This window comes from Neurospora tetraspora (genome assembly GCF_033439725.1).
Source record: "Neurospora tetraspora strain CBS 560.94 chromosome Unknown B0H65scaffold_1, whole genome shotgun sequence".
Taxonomy (NCBI): domain Eukaryota; kingdom Fungi; phylum Ascomycota; class Sordariomycetes; order Sordariales; family Sordariaceae; genus Neurospora; species Neurospora tetraspora.
Genome location: NW_026944383.1, coordinates 2,491,226 through 2,513,346, shown reverse-complemented (window position 1 = coordinate 2,513,346; position 22,121 = coordinate 2,491,226). Strand labels below are relative to the sequence as shown.

General features: G+C 50.1%; 7 protein-coding genes and 1 pseudogene across 8 annotated transcripts; 4 read left to right on the top strand and 4 right to left on the bottom strand.

Annotated features, from left to right (window-relative positions):
* Window positions 1-37: 37 nt before the first annotated feature.
* Window positions 38-1,806, top strand: B0H65DRAFT_562890 (uncharacterized protein; the record flags this gene model as incomplete). The annotated part of the gene is made up of 2 exons (XM_062830216.1): window positions 38-85; window positions 1,195-1,806. The coding sequence occupies 2 exons, from the start codon at window positions 38-40 to the stop codon at window positions 1,507-1,509; spliced, it is 363 nt and encodes a 120-aa protein (XP_062686084.1). The 3' UTR covers window positions 1,510-1,806.
* Window positions 1,807-2,120: 314 nt separating this feature from the next.
* On the bottom strand, window positions 2,121-3,533 carry B0H65DRAFT_449344 (nucleoside phosphorylase domain-containing protein). Its single transcript, XM_062825945.1, has one exon. It carries the CDS (start codon window positions 3,480-3,482, stop codon window positions 2,382-2,384), a length of 1,101 nt encoding a protein of 366 aa, XP_062686083.1. The 5' UTR covers window positions 3,483-3,533; the 3' UTR covers window positions 2,121-2,381.
* A 5,914-nt stretch (window positions 3,534-9,447) lies between these two features.
* On the top strand, window positions 9,448-10,013 carry B0H65DRAFT_21705 (uncharacterized protein). The gene has a single exon (XM_062822003.1). It carries the CDS (start codon window positions 9,484-9,486, stop codon window positions 9,853-9,855), a length of 372 nt encoding a protein of 123 aa, XP_062686082.1. The 5' UTR covers window positions 9,448-9,483; the 3' UTR covers window positions 9,856-10,013.
* Window positions 10,014-12,490: 2,477 nt separating this feature from the next.
* Window positions 12,491-13,324, bottom strand: B0H65DRAFT_412092 (uncharacterized protein; the record flags this gene model as incomplete). Its single annotated transcript, XM_062823843.1, has 1 exon — window positions 12,491-13,324. A coding segment is annotated over one exon (834 nt), but the record flags the coding sequence as incomplete, so codon positions are not given.
* A 4,040-nt stretch (window positions 13,325-17,364) lies between these two features.
* On the top strand, window positions 17,365-18,300 carry B0H65DRAFT_449323 (uncharacterized protein). Its single transcript, XM_062825944.1, has 2 exons — window positions 17,365-17,697; window positions 17,738-18,300. Exons 1-2 carry the CDS (start codon window positions 17,509-17,511, stop codon window positions 18,230-18,232), a joined length of 684 nt encoding a protein of 227 aa, XP_062686080.1. The 5' UTR covers window positions 17,365-17,508; the 3' UTR covers window positions 18,233-18,300.
* Window positions 18,301-19,139: 839 nt separating this feature from the next.
* B0H65DRAFT_483737 (uncharacterized protein) lies at window positions 19,140-19,709 on the top strand. The gene has a single exon (XM_062827665.1). The coding sequence runs from the start codon at window positions 19,152-19,154 to the stop codon at window positions 19,578-19,580; it is 429 nt and encodes a 142-aa protein (XP_062686079.1). The 5' UTR covers window positions 19,140-19,151; the 3' UTR covers window positions 19,581-19,709.
* Window positions 19,710-20,347: 638 nt separating this feature from the next.
* On the bottom strand, window positions 20,348-20,418 carry B0H65DRAFT_t9 (annotated as a pseudogene). The gene has a single exon. The product of its transcript is annotated as a tRNA-OTHER (tRNA).
* Window positions 20,419-20,764: 346 nt separating this feature from the next.
* Window positions 20,765-21,706, bottom strand: B0H65DRAFT_21673 (uncharacterized protein). Its single transcript, XM_062821999.1, has 3 exons — window positions 21,366-21,706; window positions 21,174-21,307; window positions 20,765-21,117 (listed from the first exon to the last, which is right to left on the bottom strand). The coding sequence occupies exons 1-3, from the start codon at window positions 21,565-21,567 to the stop codon at window positions 21,016-21,018; spliced, it is 438 nt and encodes a 145-aa protein (XP_062686078.1). The 5' UTR covers window positions 21,568-21,706; the 3' UTR covers window positions 20,765-21,015.
* Window positions 21,707-22,121: the final 415 nt, after the last annotated feature.

Here is a 22,121-nt window from a genome sequence, read left to right as displayed (position 1 = left end):
AGCGTGCGGCTTAGCTTACACCGCGAGTGTAACGGCCATGACGAGGCTCGACTGGGATTGGCAGGACTGCGACTTGTGCAGCCTTGTATGATAAGATAAGGATTAGCCAAGTTGGGTATGACTTCTACGCGTCCTGTACCAATATTAGCGGTAACATCCTTTTAGAGGCTACGGGTAGATCCGACCGTCCCATTCAGGCACCAGGATGTGGGGCAGCTCTTGTCGATGTTGTTTTAGACAAACAGAGGGTCTTCTTTAGCGTTCTCTGGCTGCTGGCTTTTCTCGCTTGCAGGCCCTGTCAATGTTTGAGATATAGAGTATAGTTATCAAGCCCGGCATGCTTGTTTTGTGGGGTAACATCCTTTTCTTCGTTGCGGTTGAGGAACCCTAACCCTAGTTCCGGCGAGCCGGAACTAGGGTAAGGGTTCTGACCGCCATATCTAGAAACACAGCTCCCCACAATTACTATCGGCTACATTTCCGCACCTCTCGAAGGATTGATTGATCAAAGAGATGCGAGAAAAGAACCAGCAAACGCCATTTTTCAGCCCGGAACAGGAACCTGTCCCAACTTTTCTCTTGTGCCTACGTATGAAACGAGTTAGAAGGGGAATATTCAGCTGTTATGACAAAGGGACGAGGTTTTATACCTACCTAAGGTACGACAGAACAAAAACTAGCAGAAAAAAATAATAATACAGCTACGGTTGATAAAGCTTATTTTAAACGCGTCCAGCCTTATGAGACTACCCTATATACCATCCTCGGGCTGAATGGGTGTCAGAAACTTAATGAGGTCTTCGTTGGGTAGGTTTTGCAGTTCGCCCAGCTGTCTCCTTTGGAACAATCTTTCTTTGACCAACCTTGCCAGTATCGAGAAGCATCTTAGCGATCGCTTTATAGCCTTTTTGCTCCGCAAGCCACAGCGCCGTCCGTAGCTCCTCCCTCTGCAAGTTGACCTTGCCGGTGTCGAGAAGCAATTTTATTCGTCGTCGTCGATGAGGGAAGATAGAGAAAGGAAGAGCAAGTTAGAGGAAGGAAAAGTGAGGAAGAGGAAGGAAGGTAGACAGAGGTAGAGGAAGGAAGAGGAAGGAAGAGGATATTCATAGGAAGACAGGGGGTTGAAGGCAGGGGAAGAAAGTTGTCCGTCAGCCTTTGTTACGCCAAGATACTTAGCACACATCATGGAAATAGCACGGCAACCTACAATATGGGGACCCTGGACTCATGGATGCTGGGGTGGAGAGGAAGGATATCGAGGCTGGGTTCGGGACTTGGTGCTACAGTGAGCCGGGGGATAGGAAGGCGTGGGGAGATGCCATGATTGAGAGGTTGAGAACGGGACAGATGAGGGGACGGGGAATTGAGTTGGGGTTGACGACGGAGGAAGGCGTGGAGGAGATTGTTAAGGGGTGGGAGGAGTGGATGGAGAGGGGGGATGCGACTTTGGGGATTGTTAATGGGGAGGTTATTGTGAGGAAGGTGGCCTCTTTGCCGAAAGCTACCTAGGAGAAAGAGCGACACATCATGCTACGGGATAACAACTGGAACAAAGGATGTGCGGAGGTTGTCAGGAACAATGGAAAGTGCGTTGGAAGCGGTCAATTCCGATGCATGCCCCTGAAACAGTTCGTAGAAGGAACTACCAATTCGTGGAAGGAACTACCAATTCGTGGAAGGAACTACCAACGGCATTCGATGAGAACAAACACCTGCGGCTAGCGGCAACATGGAAATTTGCCTTGTGCAGCGCACTATACAACCCCGCGTCTAGCATTATCCAACTTCCATCTCCCCTTCTTCTTCCTCTCTTCTTCTTCCTCTCTTCTTCTTCCTCTCTTCTTCTTCCTCTCTTCTTCTTCCTCTCTTCTTCTTCCTCTCTTCTTCTTCCTCTCTTCTTCTTCCTCTCTTCTTCTTCCTCTCTTCTTCTTCCTCTCTTCTTCTTCCTCTCTTCTTCTTCCTCTCTTCTTCTTCCTCTCTTCTTCTTCCTCTCTTCTTCTTCCTCTCTTCTTCTTCCTCTCTTCTTCTTCCTCTCTTCTTCTTCCTCTCTTCTTCTTCCTCTCTTCTTCTTCCTCTCTTCTTCTTCCTCTCTTCTTCTTCCTCTCTTCTTCTTCCTCTCTTCTTCTTCCTCGTCATCTTCTTCCTCGTCATTTCACCCAGCCAACACGCCATGGAGGAATCGTCCGAGATCACCATCACTGGCCCGAGTCCTGACGCGGCAAGGAACTATTCCGTCGACTCCGAAATCTGGGATTTCTTCACCAAGACTTCTGCCAGCCTCGAAGCCTGCGACGCCAAAGCAAGGGAGCTCGTCAGCGGTGGAGAAGTTGTCCCAGTCGACGGAGGAGAGAGAGCGACATTGTCTACTTGAACCCCGCCTGCTAGTACTTGGGCCACTGCGGTATGGCAGACGGATGCCCATAAAACGGCGCATTATATTGGTTGCCGGCGGTGTTGTTATTCGTTTGATACCCTGCGCCCATATTGAAGTTCATAAACCCGCCTCCCGAGTTGTGAAACTGATCCCGTCCCACATACCACCCATCTCCCCGAGTCCCATTCCTCTCATCGGGAAGAGATGACTCTGTCGACGACCCTCCACCTGCCGGTAGCAGCAACAGAAGTTCCTTTGCGTATGCCGCCGCCGTCGCTGCCGCATAGCCCTGCCACTTCTTATTCTTGTGCGAGTCCGCATAGTCGCAGACTCCCCGGATGACCAGACCCTGGTAGTCGCTCATCACGCCCGCAGCTTCCATCTCAAGACAGATGATGTTGTGCCTCGCGTGAAGTTCATTCCTCTTAGCGCTCGACCTGACAACTGCATTTGCTGAGCCGATGTTGCCATAGTGGATATGGGGTTGGTCACTCTTCCGCTCGGCTCTTTTGCCCCGACTCTTGCGCAGCTTTGCTCGCGTCGCGTCACAAAGGCCTTGACAGAATCTTCCCCTGTCCGTATGAAGATAGCTGTCCTCAAAGAGATGATCGTATTCGGCCCCAGGATCCTCATAAGCCTGCCTCGATCGCTCATTCAAGCCTCTGCGCAACTCCTCCAGGTACCGCGGGATCTTACTTCCCACCACCTGCATATGCATGCTTCGCAGATTATTCACCGCAGCGAGCAGAGCAGCAGACGGGTGAAGCGTGTGCTCTTTGACAGTCAATTCTTTCTGGCCCTCCCACGCACCGAACTCATAATGCGTCACACCTCCTCTTCCTTGCTGGGGAACGCCGACGACGACGTCGCCCAAGACAATCTGCTCCTGCAGATCTGGACCGTAGCAGGGCATCCCGCCTGCGATGCCAACCACCAGAACATGTTTGATGTTGCGAAACGAGCGGCGCATGTTGGCAAGGGCCGTGGCGGCTGGTTCGATACCCATGCGCGGACACACAACCATCACGACGAAGTGCGAGCCTATACGTCCTACGTGGTAGAGAACGTCGTCGTCGGGAACTTCCATTGTTGTGGGGTCCTCTAGCATTCCCACCGCAGCGGTGAGTTCCAAGGGCAAGGGGGCGATCCAGCCGACTGTGTACCGAGAAGTGTCGTGGGAGGGATCCATGTGGGCAATTGTTGACATCGAACGTGATTATCCAAAACGAAGAACAACACTGTCTCAGCTTGCAAAGATACACCAAGGACCAGAGAAGGTGCTTTTGGTTTTAACGTCTACTCGGGGTGGTAGAGGCAAGATCCAAGGTGGACAGAGGTAGGCTAAGGCCCAGCTCTGGCACCCTTTGCTCCAAGAGTGAGCATTATGGCTCGGCGTTGTCGGGTTGGTGGCCTCACATACCTCCACCCACCATGATGGGAAATATGGAGGGCATCCAGACCAGACAATCCCCTCTTGGCCAGGTGACCCTTCAAGCCCAAGTGTTTTATCTTCGGTGCGGAGTCGTTCTTTTGAAGCTTCTGATTGGCCGACTTTGCTTAGGACCTCTCTCGAAGTGACGGTGATCCCAGTCTAGGAGAGTGGCGTCTTACTTGCAGTTGTGGGGGCAGGCGTCGCATTCAGCTTTCCCCGAAAGGATATCTTCACACTACCAATGGCACATGCGATTGGTGGCCGACCCACGCCAGACTGGGAATTTGGGCATTAACAGGTAGTGTCCATTGGGCATCTTTGACACCTAGGCTGATCTGGAAGGCCAGGCGTCAACAGCTGATGCCGCAAATGTGCACATTTCGCTAGCACATCCGCCTTCCCACAGCTTTGAGACCGCCTTTGGTTGGGGATGAGTCTTCTGAGCTGCAAACCAAAGTTTGGGGACGCTATACCTTTGAAATTTTTGGTTGGCCAACCAGTTGGACAATATTCATCTCTTCGTTCCGTTCTGTCACCCCCTCGCTTTCTCCCTGAACATTGTAAGACGATCAACTCCTTTAATTCCACACGTTTGATCTTGTAAGCAAGCATTATACACATCCCGAAGCTCAATCCTTGCAACATGAAAAGGTCCTGGTCTTTCTCCAATTCTGGTTCGGGTTTCTCCAACGCCAATACCGGCCCGGGGACTCAGTATAACAACAACGCCGCCGGGCCGCAATACAATAACTACTACTACGGACGTGGGTTTCTATCATGGGTGATGGGCGGTACAGGCACGTGCTAACATTCAATAGCTCCTTACACTGGAACTGATCAAGAGCTCGTTAGCTATGCAATGTCAGAGAAGGACCAGCAATGTCTAAAGCACGTACGCCTTACCGATCCTCGCCACGATAAAACCCGCATCGAACAGACCAAAGGCGGCCTTTTGAAGGACTCATATCATTGGGTCGTGGATAACGCTGACTTTCAGCGATGGCGTGACTACCCGCAGCACCGATTACTATGGATTAAGGGCGACCCCGGCAAAGGGAAGACTATGTTGTTGTGCGGCATTATCGATGAGCTGGATCAAGGCAAAACTGCCGACGTGCGCCATTGCAATGTGGCCTACTTCTTCTGCCAGGCTACCGACTCTCGCATCAACAATGCAGCCGCCGTATTGCGCGGCCTGATCTACCTGCTTAGCGAGCAGCAGCCATCTGTCCTCTCATACGTGCGGAAGGAGTATGACCGTGCAGGCGAGAATCTCTTCAAAGATGCAAATACGTGGGTCGCCCTATCGGAAATTTTCACCAATATTTTAACAGACTCAAGCCTCCGAACGACCTACCTAATCATCGACGCACTGGATGAGTGTGTTGATTGGTCACAGCTTCTCGACTTAATTGCTCAGCAATCATCATCTGGATCTCGAGTCAAGTGGATTGTCTCAAGCCGTAATTGGCCGCAAATTGAGGAACGGTTGGAGAAAGCCGCAGATAAAGTGAAGGTCTCCCTGGAGCTAAATGCGGAATCCGTCGCAGCGGCTGTCAATGCATTTATCCTGCACAAGGTGGATGACCTAGCAGGGCTGAAGAAGTATGATCCAAGGACAAAAAAGACCGTTCAGGACTACCTGTGCTCCAACGCGCAAGATACGTTCCTTTGGGTGGCGCTAGTCTGTCAAGCGCTTGAAAAGGTCCAGAAAGGGTTTACCCTAAAAAAGCTACGCATGTTTCCATCTGGGCTGGACGCTCTATATGCGCGGATGAGAGAGGATATGAGCCAGTTCGATGAATCCGATCTTTGCAAGCACCTTCTTGCTATTGTTACAATTGTTCGCCGGCCAATCAGCCTTGAAGAACTAACCACTCTCGCCGACGAGCTTGATAACACTTACGACGATTCCGAGTCATTAGAAACAACTATAGGGCTTTGTGGTTCATTTCTAACACTACGAGAACGAACCATCTATTTTGTCCATCAATCAGCTAAGGACTTTTTACTTGGCAATGCCTCTGATAAAGCTGGCAACCAAGCTTCTCAGGAGGCGTTCAAGTGGATTTTTCCTTCTGGGAAAGAACATGTGAACTATACCATCTTCTCGAGGTCACTTGATGCCATGTCTACAACACTGCGACGCGACATATACGACTTAAGCGCACCGGGATTTCCGAGCGACAAGGTCCAAGTATCGGATCCGGACCCGCTAGCGACGGTGCGGTACTCGTGCGTCTACTGGGTTGATCACTTGTGTGACTCGGTTTCTGGCACGAACACAAAACAGCATGATCGTTTACAGGATAATGAGGTTGTCTATACATTCCTCAAGACGAAGTACCTTTACTGGCTTGAAGCTCTAAGTCTACTCCGAGCTATGTCAGAGGGCGTCATTGCTATTAGAAAACTCGAGGGCCTACTAGTAAGTATAAGTCTAACTCCGCCCTAGGAACTTGGTCTAACTAAAGATATAGGGAGGTAATGATCAGTCGCAGTTATCAAAGCTTGTTTGGGATGCTTACCGGTTTGCTCTGTCTTATAAGTCAATAATAGAGCAAGCTCCACTTCAAGCATACATATCAGCGCTTGTATTTGCTCCAAGCGGTAGCTTGATAAAGAGGAATTTCAGGGCAGAAGAACCTGAATGGATTCGAACTAAGCCGGCTGTAGAATTGGATTGGAATGCATGCCTCCAGACCCTAGAAGGCCATAGCGGCGTCGTTACCTCGGTAGCATTCTCGCCTGATGGCCAGCGGCTTGCGTCCAGTTCGGAGGACAAAATGATCAAGATCTGGGATCCGGCGTCGGGGAGCTGCCTCGAGACCCTAAAAGGCCATAGCGGCCCCGTTTGGTCAGTGGCATTCTCGCTTGATGGCCAGCGGCTTGCGTCCAGTTCGGAGGACAAAATGATCAAGATCTGGGATCCGGCGTCGGGGAGCTGCCTCCAGACCCTAGAAGGCCATAGCCGCTACGTTTACTCACTGGCATTCTCGCCTGATGGCCAGCGGCTTGCGTCCGGTTCGGACGACAAAACGATCAAGATCTGGGATCCGGCGTCGGGGAGCTGCCTCCAGACCCTAGAAGGCCATAGCGGCCCCCCCGTTAGCTCAGTGGCATTCTCGCCTGATGGCCAACGGCTTGCGTCCGGTTCGTGGGACAAAACGATCAAGATCTGGGATCTGGCATCGGGGAGCTGCCTCCAGACCCTAGAAGGCCATAGCGACTTCGTTGTCTCAGTGGTATTCTCGCCTGGTGGCCAGCGGCTTGCGTCCGGTTCGGGGGACAAAACGATCAAGATCTGGGATCCGGCATCGGGGAGCTGCCTCCAGACCCTAGAAGGCCATAGCAGCTACGTTCGCTCAGTGGCATTCTCGCCTGATGGCCAGCGGCTTGCGTCCGGTTCGGACGACAAAACGATCAAGATCTGGGATCCGGCGTCGGGGAGCTGCCTCCAGACCCTAGAAGGCCATAGCGGCCCCGTTTGGTCAGTGGCATTCTCGCTTGATGGCCAGCGGCTTGCGTCCTGTTCGGTGGATAAGACGATCAAGATCTGGGATCCGGCGTCGGGGAGCTGCCTCCAGACCCTAAAAGGCCATAGCCGCTACGTTTACTCACTGGCATTCTCGCCTGATGGCCAGCGGCTTGCGTCCGGTTCGGACGACAAAACGATCAAGATCTGGGATGCGGCGTCGGGGAGCTGTCTCCAAACCTTGGAAGGCCATAGCGGCCCCGTTTGCTCAGTAGCATTTTCGCCCGATGGCCAGCGGCTCGCATCCGGTTCGTGGGACGACACAATCAAGATCTGGGATCCGGCGTCGGGGAGCTGCCTCCAGACCCTAAAAGGCCATAGCCGCTACGTTTGCTCAGTGGCCTTCTCGCCTGATGGCCAGCGGCTCGCATCCGGTGCGGACGATGACACTATCAAGATCTGGGATGCGGCGTCGGGGAGCTGTCTCCAAACCTTGGAAGGCCATAGCGGCCCCGTTTGCTCAGTAGCATTTTCGCCTGATGGCCAGCGGCTTGCGTCCGGTTCGGACGACAAAACGATCAAGATCTGGGATCCGGCGTCGGGGAGCTGCCTCCAGACCCTAGAAGGCCATAACTACTCCGTTAACTCAGTGGCCTTCTCGCCTGATGGCCAGCGGCTTGCGTCCTGTTCGGGGGATAAGACGATCAAGATCTGGGATCCGGCGTCGGGGAGCTGCCTCCAAACGATTATTACTAGTACTATGATGACCTATATATCGTTTGACGATACTAATCGCTACCTACGTACCAACGTTGGACGTATTAAAATAGTTACAGAAACTACCGAAAGCCAAGTTGTACTAGATAATCCAGAGAGCCATGGCTATGGCTTGGGACAAGATGGGTCTTGGATTACTTGCAACGGCCAGAACGTACTCTGGCTGCCATCGAATTACCGACCGTCTGTTCTTGACCTCCAGGAACGGATGATATCCATGGGCAGCACATCGGGACTGGTTTGGTTTATTGGCTTCTCGCAAGACACATAATGTATTCCATGTCTTTCTCAATTCCTTTCTCTCTATTTCATTTTTCTAGCATGCCACCAGAAGGGTCTGGGAGGATAGGCAAATTTATAGGAATCTTGTAAATTCTAGTAACTTCTTTTGACGTCAAGATGACTTATTCTATTACGAAGAAGCAAGACTATTCCATCCATTGACTCTCCTTTTGCTTGTGCCTGTGCGGTCCAGATGCCACGGGATTAACCCGTGACTGCCCAGTCATAGCCAAGGTTGGTACAATGGTAGAAGCCTCGATTCTCCTCGATCGGATAAGTAGTCTCTTCCTTGGTAGTGCTTGGGTGAGCCAACACACTTGCAGTAGCTTCGTCGCAGCTACATAGTCTTGGTTTAGATGCAGGGAATCGCAGCTTAACCTGTGGCTTTATACTACTGACTAGGTGTTGAAGGTACTCAAGACTTTCCTTCACACTAGTAATTTCGCTTGTATGAGCGATGAAATGATACTCCTCTTTCTGGATCAACCATGCTGGATGATGAGAAGAAGCTCACAGTTTTGTGAATGGTTATCACTCCATTGCGGCATTTCCAACTCAGAATTCCACCTGCGGCTTTGAACTTGGTTGTGATAACCCGGAATAGGGCAACGAGTTCTACAACTTTACGCCTCTACCGCTGAAGGATGAAGACGAAGATTTGAAAAGGCTAATACCAAGATAGAGGAGCTCCAACCCATTGGCAGGTAGCTCCGTCCTCGCAAGGTCCCTGGTCAAAGTACAATCAATGGAAAATGTCACGAGGCGCAGGCAAGCACTAAGATAGGACTTTGATTGTTGTGCGAGGAACAGGCTCAGGATTGTTCTAGCTTAGGATCGTTCTGGCTCAGGATCGCTCTACCTCAGGATCGTTCTGGCTCAGGATCGGTCTACCTCAGTATCCTTGTAGCTCAGGATTGTTCTAGTTTCTTGGACCGTTCTAGCTTAGGATCGCTCTGGCTCAGGATCGTTCTGGCTCAGGATCGCTCTGGCTCAGGATCGCTCTGGCTCAGGCTCGCTCTAGCTTAGAATTCTTCTACCCTAGGATCGTTCTAGTATTTGGGATCGTTTTCGTATTTGGAATCGTTCTAGTATAGAATTGTTCTAGTGGTAACATTGTCGTGTCTGGCCCAAGAGTGCAGCACGATGCCAACTGAACCTTCCCATCAACCTACCAGGGCCGGAGGTCCGGCGACCAACTCCTGTCAAGCCTCTCCCACGGCCGCATCCACTCCAGCTTCTGGTCCCCCATTGCCTAGAACGATTCGTGGCCCGGCTTTCTACCAACCACGACAATTTTACAACGTTGCCGGTATCAACAACCCGTGGCCACCACAAAGTCGCTTCACACCACGGATGTCGTCATCGATCGAGCTTCCTCCAGCCGAGCCTGTACAGCCTAGCAGTCTTCTCGGGAAAGTTAGGGTGGACTTTGTAATAGACAAGCCACTCGACAACGTCACGGAATTGTTCCTTGAGTGGTTGTATGCGTGTCTAGTAAATCGAGTGGGATATTGATCTTATCGGGTGCGCCAATAGGAACGTCGGAATCGTCTTCGGCGATAAAATCCTATATCTCTTCGTCTTCGTAGGCCGTGCGAGCGCCGGAGCTTTTCGGTCCAGTTGCTCGGTCGACTGTTTGGCAGACCTTTGCAAGTCTGACACTTGAGGTCCTCCGCCACCAAGCAAACAGAAGGTGGCGGTGTCAAAAAGCGGTAACAGAGAATTGAATCTGACAATCCTGCCTGCTCGAAGCAGAGTACGTAAGTGACTTAACACCGATGGAAACTGCTAGAATTTCTCCTATAAAATAATCTATCCTCCCTGACCCTTCTGGTGTCAAGCTAGGAAAAAGAAATATATAGGGTGAAAGAAAGAGACTTCAAGGATATTAACGTCAAACCAATCGTGAAAAGCTAATAGTGAAAACTCGTCCCGATGTACAGCCGACGGATACCATCAGCTCTTGGACGGCGGAACACCATGGGCGGTATTCTGGTGGTAACCAGAGTGCATTTTTGCCATTGCAGGTAATCCACGACTCATCCTGTCCTACGCCGTATCCTTGCGCTACTAGATCATTTAGCCGAATTGCGTTTTCCGTAGTAGCTGTAGCTACTTCGATGCGCCCAGCATCGGTGATAAGGTAACGGCCCGTAGGATCAAACAATGCATGCGCTACTCGTATACCGACATCAATAGTTACAAAGCATTGCCCTGACGCGGAATTCCAGATCTTGATCGTGTGATCGTAAGAGCCCGATGCGAGGCGCTGGCCATCCGGCGAGAACGTAACCGACCCAACCAAGCTACCATGGCCTTCTAATGTCTGTAGGCATTGCCCTGACGCGGGATCCCAGATCTTGATCGTGTCATCGTTAGAGCCCGATGCGAGGCGCTGGCCATCCGGCGAGAACGCAACCGACCGAACCGAGTCACCATGGCCTTCTAATGTCTGCAGGCATGCATTCCATTCCACTTCTACAACTGGTTCCGTGCTAATCCAGTCCGGCTGCTCCGTCTTAAAATCTTGTTTTACCAAACTGCCAGTTGGTGCAAACACAAGGGCTGACGTGTACGCTTGAAGAGGGGCTTGCTCTATTATCGAACTGTAGGACAGAGCAAACCGGTGGGCATCTTGTACAAAGGCTGGTAACTGCCCTGGATCGCTGTGGCCCTATTGTCTCTGTTAGTCCGACTTTCCTGTATTTTTTGCTTTTGTACTTACCAGCAGACCCTCGAGCTGTCTTATGGCGATGACACCCTCCGACATGGCTCGGAGTAGGCTGAGAGCTTCAAGCCAGTAAAGGTACTTCTTCGCGAGGAATCCATGGACGGCCTCACCGTCGTGTAGGACAGCGTCCCGGTTCCCATTTGTGCCAGAAACAAATTCAGAAAGGTGGCTGACCCAATAAACGCATGAGTACTGCACTGTGGCCAGTGGGTCTGAAGGTGGCTTTCGAACCTCGTTGATTGGGAATCCGGGTGCCTCTAAGCCATACATGTCGCGTCGCAAGACCGCAGACATCGCATTGAGCGACTTTGAGAATATGATGTGGTCTACATCTTGTGTTCCCAGGGGGAAGACCCAGTTGAAAGCGTTGCGGGAGGCTTGGTGCGCGGCCTTGCCTAGTAGAAAGTCCTTGGCAGATTGGTGGACGAAATAAACAGTCTGGTCTCGAAGAGTCAAAAACGAGCCGCAAAGCCCTATAAGCTCTTCCAGGGACTGCGGATCATCTGAGATATCGTCTGACATCCCGACGAGAGTGGACAGTTCTTGAAGGCTGATGGGTCGGCGAACGATAGAGGAGACGGCAAGAATTTGCCTGCATAGATCCGCATAATCGGACTGAATAATCTGCTCCATCATCCGCGCATACAGGGAATCCAACCCGGGGGGGAATGCCCGTAACTTTGTTAGTGTCTGCCACCTCCGAACGCTCGGGTCCGCAAGTACTTGGCAGACCAAAGCCACCCAGAGAAAAGTCCCATTCGCGTTAGAAGAGAGATAGTCATGTACAACCGTCTGCATTGTGCTGTCGTACTGTTTCCGCCGCGACAGGTGAAGGACTTTGTGGCGGATATATGCACTGACGGCAGTGGTGACGGATTCGGCGTTTAGTTCGAGGCTGAGTCTGGACTGCTGCGCGACGATCGCCAACTGTTCTTCGATCTGCACCCAGTTGCGACTAGATACAAGCCACTTGACACGAGCAGACACAGATGATATCTGGACGATCAACTTGAGAAGCTGCGGTTGGTCTGTCACACATTCGTCCAGAGCATCAATCACCAGATAGGTGACCTTCAAGTTCGGGTCTTCTAGCATCTCGCATAAAACCTTAGACAGGACGATCCATGCCATTGCGTCATCGGAGGGGTATGTGTTCTCCGATAGATGTGAGAGCAGGCGTGGTTGCCGGTGGGCAAGTAGGTAGATTAAGCCTCGTAGCACGGCAGTTGCGTTATTGATGCGCGAGTCGGTAGCTTGGCAGAAGAAATACGCCAAGTTGCCGCCGTCAGCGATAACACGCCGCTCTAGCTCGTCGATGATACCGCATAGCAACATGGTCTTGCCTTTGCCTGGATCTCCCTTGATCCAGAGCAGGCGACTCTCCCGCAGCTGGCGCCATCGGTTGAAGTCGGGGTTGTCGAAGACCCAGCGGTAAGCATCAGCCAGCAGACTACCCTTCGCCAGCTTGATCCGCTCCTTTTCGACGTGCGGGTCACGCGGGTCTGTGGGCCACAATTTTGCCAGACAGAGGTAATCCTCGTGAACCTTGTCCTGCAGCCGCTTCAATGCTTTCTGCCTTCCTTCGCCGTAGAGAACCGGCATGTGCACATCGAAGATGCCGAATAGAGAGTATACCTTATCTTCCTCTTTTTTTGTGTCACGCTTCTCGATCCATCGCATCCGTTCGGCGACGCTGAAATCAGATAGAGGGACACCTTGGAAGGCTTTTTGCGGAATTCCGGTTATATCGTGGATTTCTTGTTCCAGAGACTCCTTATCTCCCAGGCGCTCGCCCTCTTTAGAGAAGAATTCGACGATCGTTGGGGCAATGAGCTCTTGGAGGGTCCATCCTCGGGAAAACCATCTGCTCTCTCGAAAGGCCGGTTGCCAACCGGGGCCGTCGCCGTGCTGATGGGTTGAGACGTCTGCTAGGTACACGTAACATTTCACCGCGCTGCGGTACCAATGGAACATGGAGTTGAGAGCGTGCTGAAGCTCGGCGCTGTCAGACTTGTCGATACAGCATGTGTCGACCCAGAAGAATTTCAACCCATCGCGCCAGGCTTGGTCTCCGCAAAAACGAATCTTAGCGTAGCTTGCTTTGTGCTTGCCTGTACCGTCCGTCATATCTCTGAAGAGGACCTCTTCAGGACCCCATGTGTGTGAAAGTATCGCATACGGTGGAATCTTGTTGTTGGGGAGGTCCTCCGTCAGACGGACCCCGCCGGTATCGTCACGCTCCAGGAGTCGCATTGCAGAGTCCGCCAGGCTCAGCTCCCTCGGCAGCTAATCATACAAATGTTCGATGGTGGGAAAAGGCTCGCAGGCTTCGCGAGCGGACGGCTTATGTTCGCGGGACTGTAGGTACAGTAAATCAGCAGCTGAAACTAGGGGAGTTGCCATAAGTAACTGACAAAATTCGTAGCGTATATCTCGGTGGGTTTGATTGGGAGCCTTGAAGGTGGTTGCTGTTGTTGTCTTTGTTTCAAGGCGCTGCCTTTGCCTGGATCACCAACCCCGCACGCTGCGCATTTTGTCTGCGTTGGCACCTGGAGAACAGGAGCCAACCGCGCATAATTCGAAGCATCGTCATTGGCGGTGTTAATCGTGCGACACTCAGTCACAGCCTTGCCGGAGGTAAGGTGGGAATTCGAAATCTTATTTTTACGAAGTCTACGAGCAATTCTTTTTTTTTTTTTTTTTTTTTTTTTTAAAAAATATTTGTCTCAAACTAATGGTTCACCCTTATATTTTGAATATACAAAACCAAACCTTATTTATAGAAAACCTTCTTTATTTCTTCTAACTCCTCGTTATCTATGTCCACTTTTTTGTGACGAACGGCAGTCTGATCTGCCCAAGTGGGATAGCTGAAGGATGATACTATCAGAAGACGTTCGGTGAAGCCAAAAGGTTCACAACAAGTATAGTAGCGTTATACTAGTCTCAGTGATGGTGATCTATTGACTACTGTCGAACTATCTGACAATCTGAGTTCTCCAGTTGTCCCTTTATACTCTGGTGTCTCTAGCTACATGCGTCTGGCTCATCGACCGTGGGCTGTCTCGTGAGCCCCGAACTGGCTCGTGAGCCCCCAACTGGCTCATAAGCCCTCAGGCGTCTCATAAGCTTCTTTCCGGCTCATGAGCTCTTGAACCGTCTCATGAGCCTGTCTTGGCAGTTATGAGCCCTCCTTGCTCTGACCCTGGCTCTTACTCCTACGGTGGTTACACTGCCCAGCCTTCACGTGGCTGTTGTGCTCCCAGTGGCTTGGTTGGCCCGTGTCATCGCTTAAAGTTTGTAACATTTTTCCAGTAATTCTTGAAACTCTTTTTTCGTAATATAGTTGTTGTCAGTAGCAATAGTTTTACTTTTTTAGCGTTTGCGTCTGGCTTTAAAGGTGGTGTAACCTTTGCCTGACTATAGTAAGCCTGAATGTCGGCGGCAGCGACTTGTTTATCCTTAAACCTTATCCATTCACTTCGCGTAGTGATTATCAACTCGCCCTTAACTCCTACAAATATTCACTGATTTAGCGTACGACCCCTTACATTCTGAAGAAGAAGCAGGAATCGCGGAGGAAAAGCGCCAGTGTCTAAATTCTATCTTCACATGGACCAATATTGAGTCAATGTTTCTAAGGCAAGTATTTGGTTTATTTCAAGCGCCCGATATGGTACATAGATACATTTAATTACACCCTATCGTAATAATATTAATATTGAAAGAATCTTCCTGTAGTTTGCTACCTTCGCCCTTCTCAAAAGAACTAGAACTAGAAGTGATACACACTATTGAGTCATAGACTCTAAGACATCCAAGGCATCCGTTCTAGATTCAAGAAAATTTTCACCTGTTGGTGATATCTAATACATATGACACCGTGAGATATACAGTATCGTTAAGTCATCCTTGTATAACTAGGCCATCATTTTGAGATGCTACGTTTCTTTCCAACCGTATACTATCCAATTATTCTACAACAGACCCACTTTCTCTGGGGTGCACTAAACTAAATTAGCGTTCCGTTCCCTCGGGACACTTGAACCAAGCGGCTAGTAATTCAGTGCGAACGCAGCACCAATGATCACTCCAGCATGCGGAAGATTTTTTACTGCCCTTGAAAAAACTGGTTGTGGTGAGACTGTTGGCATGCTTGATCGTTCGTTGGATAAAGACAAGGAGGTTTGCTACAGGTGTGATGCGAGCGCTGTACTCGAAATCTCTGTAGTGCTTAGTAAAGAGGGATAACAATCGGATGTTGACGTAAGAGCTGAGGTTGTGTGAGTTCTAGATGGGATTAACGTAAACGAGCTATTCCAGAGGTGGGAGACGAGTGTTGTAATCGGAAGTTTAGTATTGTTTAATGAGACGGAGTCGTTCGGTGAAGAGGGAATTGTTGTAATAGGTGAGGTTATGCTTGTTTTACACAAAGTGGATACTGATGAAATAGTCGTCAGTTGGCTTGTTCCTAGTTTATCTATCGTAGATGTTTTAGAAGATAAACCTAGGGAGCTACGGGTACTAGCTAATGTAGATGACTCTATGGTATCCGATAAAACATTAAGACAGCGAACAGTCCCATTTTGAACGGGTATGGTTTTCATAGCGTCACCAGTTGTAACTTCAGCGATATGACAGTTTTCAATAGATGCGCCACATTGCCTAACTTAGGTTAGTTTATGTTAAAGGGATCGAAGACTTGAGAGAGATACCAAAAGACAAGCGCATCGCCACTTGGAAGAGTTGGTACAATGAATTCAAATACTGATAGTTGCGGGCAATTGGGATATTCGAAAGGGATTACGTATTCGACGTCGGCAGCAAGTATAGTAGCTTCGCATAGCGACTTTGTATTTCCACTTTCAAAAGTTAGTTAAATACTTTACGAGGAGCTTGTGCGTTGAATTTACATAGCACGAATAGGGAATCTAGGGGTTAATTGTAATGGAGGTTCTACAATACAAAGGCTATTTATAGAAGCGCCAACAGCGACGTAACGAAGAGAAATTGCCACAGCATACTGATTGGATAGAACATAGTAGTGGTAATGAGAGGGGTTGAAGAAGAAACTAAGTATACAGCATAAATCAAAAGAGAGAAGGGGTATATATAGTTGTCTTTGACGATAGAAGCTGGTTTTTAGATTTAAACTTTATGTTTTACTCATTGTATTAGCCCATCGTATGTTCTCTCCATTCGAACACTAGCACTATGGATAACCCTGCAGATCTACAAATGTTCGAGGATTTAAATCCTGAAGCTTTCTTACTTCCTCCACCACCACAATCAACGTGGTTGCCAACACTGTTCGATCCAATTGATTCGGCGTGTCCACATTGCAAAAGGTATTTCTTCCTACTATATTATATTACCTTACATCAACTAACAAACATAGACATTTTGACAACATCGTTGTCAAACTTGAGACTTTAATATTAGAATTAATCAGAAGCGCAAGAATCGAACGTCGTTTGGAAAAAATGGATAGGGATCAGGAAAGAGATAAACGGTTGGAGGTTCTTAAAAACGACATAATGAGGATCTCTAAGATATCCGAAACGGCATTGGAATCTATAAATACCGTAGCTTCTAGTTTGGAGAGCGTTTCTGTCAACGTTACAGAGCTTTTAAAAAATACAGCGTAAATTGATAGACGATGAGTCTAAGTAAACGCCTCCCATCACTACCAAAGACAAACATAAATCGTAATAAAAAAGATGAAATAACTTATACACATTTACTAGAACAAGAAAATCAACAACATAAACTTTAAAATCAAAGGTTATTACACCAGCTGAATCAGTTAGAGTCGTCTTATTTACTACCACGCCGGAATCTTGCACGGGAATTAAAACAGCGTAACGAAATAGTTACAAATATCGCAACGACAATTATTAGCGCATTCCGACAATATCAAACTATAGTAACCACGAATCCACCGTCGGGTCATATCTCTGCCGACAATTCAGAAGAGATAAAAATCGGACTAAAACAAGAAGACGCTTGAAATTCTTAGCGCGGTAACGAAAGGATCGAATGATGGTTATGGCAGAATTGGATTGCAAATCTCGAATGTAGCGAAAAGGAAACTAGACCTTAAAAGGTGATATACCCCGTAGGTGGCGAGAATAGGGGATAGCCAACTGATAATCCAAGAATGGAATACTACCTCCTACCAGCAACCATACACGTATATATACCCGTAACCATCCTCTATTATCCACCTTCAACTACTCAAGCTATCCGGTCTTTTTATTCCTTCTACGACCAATTCTTTATTCTTCAACATGTCTATCACTTGCCAAGTCCAAGACTCTACCAATAGACCGCTAAAGGGAGTTTATGCTACTCTTAAACTCGTCGAACCGCTACATCCAACCGACATATATTCCGGCCAGACCGATGATAATGGTGACATCAGAGATTGGCGTCTAATGAAAGACGAAGACGACGAAAACAAACAAGGAACCCCTATCTGGGGTGTGCCAGGGAGCACTTGGCACATTGTTGTCTGTGTGGAATCCAATAAATTGCCTGGCAACACTTATCCCATCAACAAACCCCACCCGAACTTCTCGGTCACGGCTTCAGCATATCACAACGTGAACCTCCGCGTATCTAGCGTGGCATACAAAATACGCCACGGACACGGGAGTGTGGAAGAGGCGATACCCTACACCTTATCCTACTCTGGAATATCCTCAACCACGCCGCATATACCCTACGGCCATGGTGGATTTGCCAGAAGCGCTCCCGGATTTGGACGACACAGTTAGTTCGATTACGACTCTAGATTCTGATGGAGCCAGCTCGGATTCCTTCACGCCCAACTTCTCCACGCCGAACTTTTTGGGACCCGACTTTTCGGCTCCGGTTAATCCCATGCTACCTTTGATCCGGTCCCCGTCCCCTATTTCCCCTACCAGTTCATCTAAACCCCCGCCCAAGCCGGTACTTACGCCTATCCGCCTTACCTCTCCAGACTTTATTTCTCTTCTTGAAGAGAGTCTGAATGATGGTGAATGGCTGAAGAGTCCTGAAGTCCCAAACAGGGTCTCTCGCAAACGGAGGAGGGATACCCTCGAGAAGGATACCCTCGATGAAGCAGTAGTGGTACCTCGGAGGTCTGAAAGGTTGATAAAGAAGGCTCGGAAATAGTAGGAGAAAGAAGGTGTAGAATATTAGTTTGGAAAATCGTTTCTATGTTTTGTAGTAAACTATACTTATTCGACAGAAGTATATACGGTTTTCTCTCGGGGAATAGGTGAAGGACCTCATGCCCATCAGGCGCTTGTATATCACTCCTCCTAATATGCAATACTACCATCTATGCTGTGATAAATCATTCTGGGGCCAAACACGCCAAATACCTAGCTACTCTAACCCCACCCCCTTCTCTTGCTGCTAGCTTTTCTCGCTTGCAGGCCCTATCAATGTTTGAGATATAGAGTATAGGTATCAAGCCCGGCATGCTTGTTTTGTGGGTAACATCCTTTTCTTTGCGGTTGAGGAACTCTAACCCTAGTTCCGGCTCAGCCGGAAATAGGGTTAGGGTTCTGACCGCCATATCGGATGAGGCGTTCGGGAAGTTGTGAAGGGAGAAGCGGGTTGGACACTCGATTGCTTGACGACCTTCCAGAATGTTTTTGTGCTATTTTAATGATATTGTCGCACTATACTGACTACCTCATATGCCAGAGTACTATTACCCACAGCTATCTTATAGCCTAGAACTATATACTAACTATATATACAGCAGTTATATACAACTACACGTACGCGCGCACGGACTGCACTGTCTAGGCTCTCGCCCTTATAGCCAGTCCTCTACGCACATATTCTTTTCCTTTCCTTCGCACAATAACGTATATCTTACTATACTCTTAAGACTAGCGATAGCGATTTCGTTCAAAATTTTAGCCCCTTATCGCCAGTCGTTACCCACTCAGCGTCACGTCCACCAACTGCAGGAAATCCTAGTCGTCTCGCTTTTCGTTTATAATAATAACTCGTAACAGCTCTAAGATTAGCCAACAGGACTTATAATTTCGTCTTTAGACAATAAGATAACCTAAATATGGTTCCATATCTCCATACCACTCTTACCTTTATCTACTACTTAATCTCTTTACCAAAGGCTATAGTCTACTTTACACCGGACTTCCCCTGGCGATTAGTATCCGACCAGCTGAACTCCTTGCTTCGAGATTACTCCGCATATGACCGATTTGAGAGCGATCAGTTTCCCAGGCCGGAGAACGAAGAGGTTCCCCGTCCTCTGCCCGAGGACTTTGCCATGCGCGGCCTTTTGTGGGTTGAGAAATATTTCCCAAGCGACTGGTTCTCGGAAGACAAGATCATCGACGATGAGAAGTATTTCGAATCGGCTTCCCTCCTCGATGAAAGAATTACACGGGTTCTATACTTGGGCTACAGGATTGCTATAGAGGGAGGGGGCAAATGGCCTCAATACAACTCCAAGACTCATCAGTTCGAAACGGAATGATACCCGTTGGGGAGGAAGTTAGTGCTCTGTCTGTTACCCAACTCTGCTGTACAGAGGAATGACCTCCTCCCCAACGGCCCCAACGTCAACAACGAAAATTTACAGCTCCACCATTACTACTACTACGCGGGCCGCGACCTAGGTAACGGCATAGCCTCCGAAGACCCGCTCGCCATCATCACCCGCTACCGCGCCCTCGGCTACAAAAAGCGATACTGCATCCGGGGGGTGCGGGCGACGACGCATGATCCGAACGTGGCGGGCAGGGCGATTGATGCGGTGGCGAAGGGGTATGGATTGCCGGATAACGTGCCGGGGATATGGCCGGGGATATGGACGGGGAGTGATGATGGGGGTTGAAGAGGGTTGATAGGGCTCACGTGAGGGGGGATGAGGAGGCGAGAGAGGTAAGGGAGGTGGAGAGGAGGTTATTGGAGAAGCATGGACGGAAGAGGATGGAGTTGAGGAGAAATTTTTTGTTGTTAGATATAGCGTAGAGGGGGAAGCAGAGTTGGGTTATAGCTTTGGTTTTTGTGCACCTGCCCTTGAAGAGTCCCAGTCTCGGCAATTGCACGAGGATGGCGAAAATGGAGGAGACGAGAAACACAGAGCGGGGATCATCGTAGGAAGGCGGAGTGGTGATATTGAAGAAGCTAGCTATCGCAGGGCAGTATCCCCATTCCCACCACTGACAGTTGCTAACGAAAACCAAATCATTGCTTCCATGTCCTCCAACTATAGTGATGAGAAAATACTTGAGTCGCGTATCATCGATGCAGGAGTTGAACCTGCTCCTCAAGGGCTTTACCCTCGCGCGCAGCCGTTGCGCCTATCGAATCACAATCTCAAAGTCAGACCTCACGAACGGAACCATCATCCATTGCCAGGGGTGCGGCCACTGCATTCGCATTAGCAGCAGTAAGTTCCTCCACCTGAGTCTGGAGAGCCCTAACAGCCGTGACCACGCCCGCCACCTCTTGACGTATGTTCGCATCGACTTGATCGAGATGGGCGTCAAGGTTGTCGAGGCGTTCGGTAAGCACGGTGCGGAAAACCTCCACAGCAGCAATCAACTCGTTGAGGGCAGGAGCAGCGGCGGCCTCGGGGATCGGGGGCACCACATCGGGGGCAGGAACGTCGTCGGCGGCCACCTCGGCAGGATCCTCGATCTCAGCGTCCAACGGGGGCAAGGGGTCTGCGAGGGTTAGGCGGGCAAGGTCGGGGGGGGCACGCCAGCCCTCGTCAACGAGCTTGCCAACCAACCACCGCATAATAGCGCGCGGGGTAGGGTTGTCGTTCAAGTCGGCGTGGTCGATGTGGTAGGTGCTGTACGCGGTCCACAACTCGTCGGCCGCAGTAGCGAGTGTGGCTTGGCGGGTAGCGACCACAGCAGTGTTAACGCCATCGACATTAGCCAGCTCCCAATTGGCGAAGCTCACCTAGAGCTCAGCTCCAAGGGGGGCAAGGTCAACGGGCAGATCGCAGATGCGCTGACCGGCAGTGCGCTTGCAAGCGCTGTAAGGATCTTCGCGAGAGCCTAACATCCGAGGTTAATAGGTGAGTGAGAAGTGAAGCAAAGGAGGGAAGACTTACGGTCGATGTAGCAGGCATGGGCGCCAGCTTGACGGCGCAGGGCCTGCGCGTTAGTGGTGGTCGGGTCGCCCAAGAGGCGGGCGTCGCGGGCGAGCGTGAGAGTGCAGGTCGCGCAAGGGGGCAGGCGCATGCCGCTGGGAGAACGAGAAGAGTTAGGGCAAGACGAGCAAATGAAAATAAGGGAATACTTACAACTCATCGTCGTCGGGCTCGATGCCAGCGACCCGGCAACGGGCGTGGATGACACGCTCCTCGGGGGTAAGGGCAGCCATGGGGGACAAGAAACTACAGGGACGCAGGGCGAAAGCTTCTCGGCGGCGACGAAAAGAGGAAGAGAAGAGGAGGAAGAAGAGGGGGGAAGGGAAGGGTTCTTATACCTGAAGGGGTGGACCATCCACGGATTCTGGAGCAGAGACTTACAATAATATTTACGTCACTCGCAATCGCTAGGCAATCAAAAGAAGGGATTACGCAACTATTATCGACCTACTTGGAACGCTCTCGAACGAGCAAATAAGGCGCAACGGTATTAATACTTGGGACGACAAGCACCTCGAAGGCCGCCTGACCGCCACAGACCAATGACACCGCTAGAATAAGATAAAAGGACCCGATAAGACGACAGCAGGCCGATAAGGAGCAGCCGGCGCGGCACCAGACCGGCAAAGATCAGACTAATACGCACAGCACCGATCCCACCTAGGGGCAATTAACCTCGTTCTTATCCCAGAGCTGAAGGAGGACCTGTCCAACTACGATCACTGAGACCACGCCACGGGCTTCCACCTTGAGTACTAGGGCCTGAGCCGCCGGGCGAAGCGGCCGGGCAAGGTCCGGAGGGCTACGGGCCACGGGGCGGAACACGGAGGGCAGCCGGCACGGGCAAACGATGGACGGAACCCGGAGGGAGAATAACCACAGAAGAGGAGGCCACGGCCAAGGAGGTTT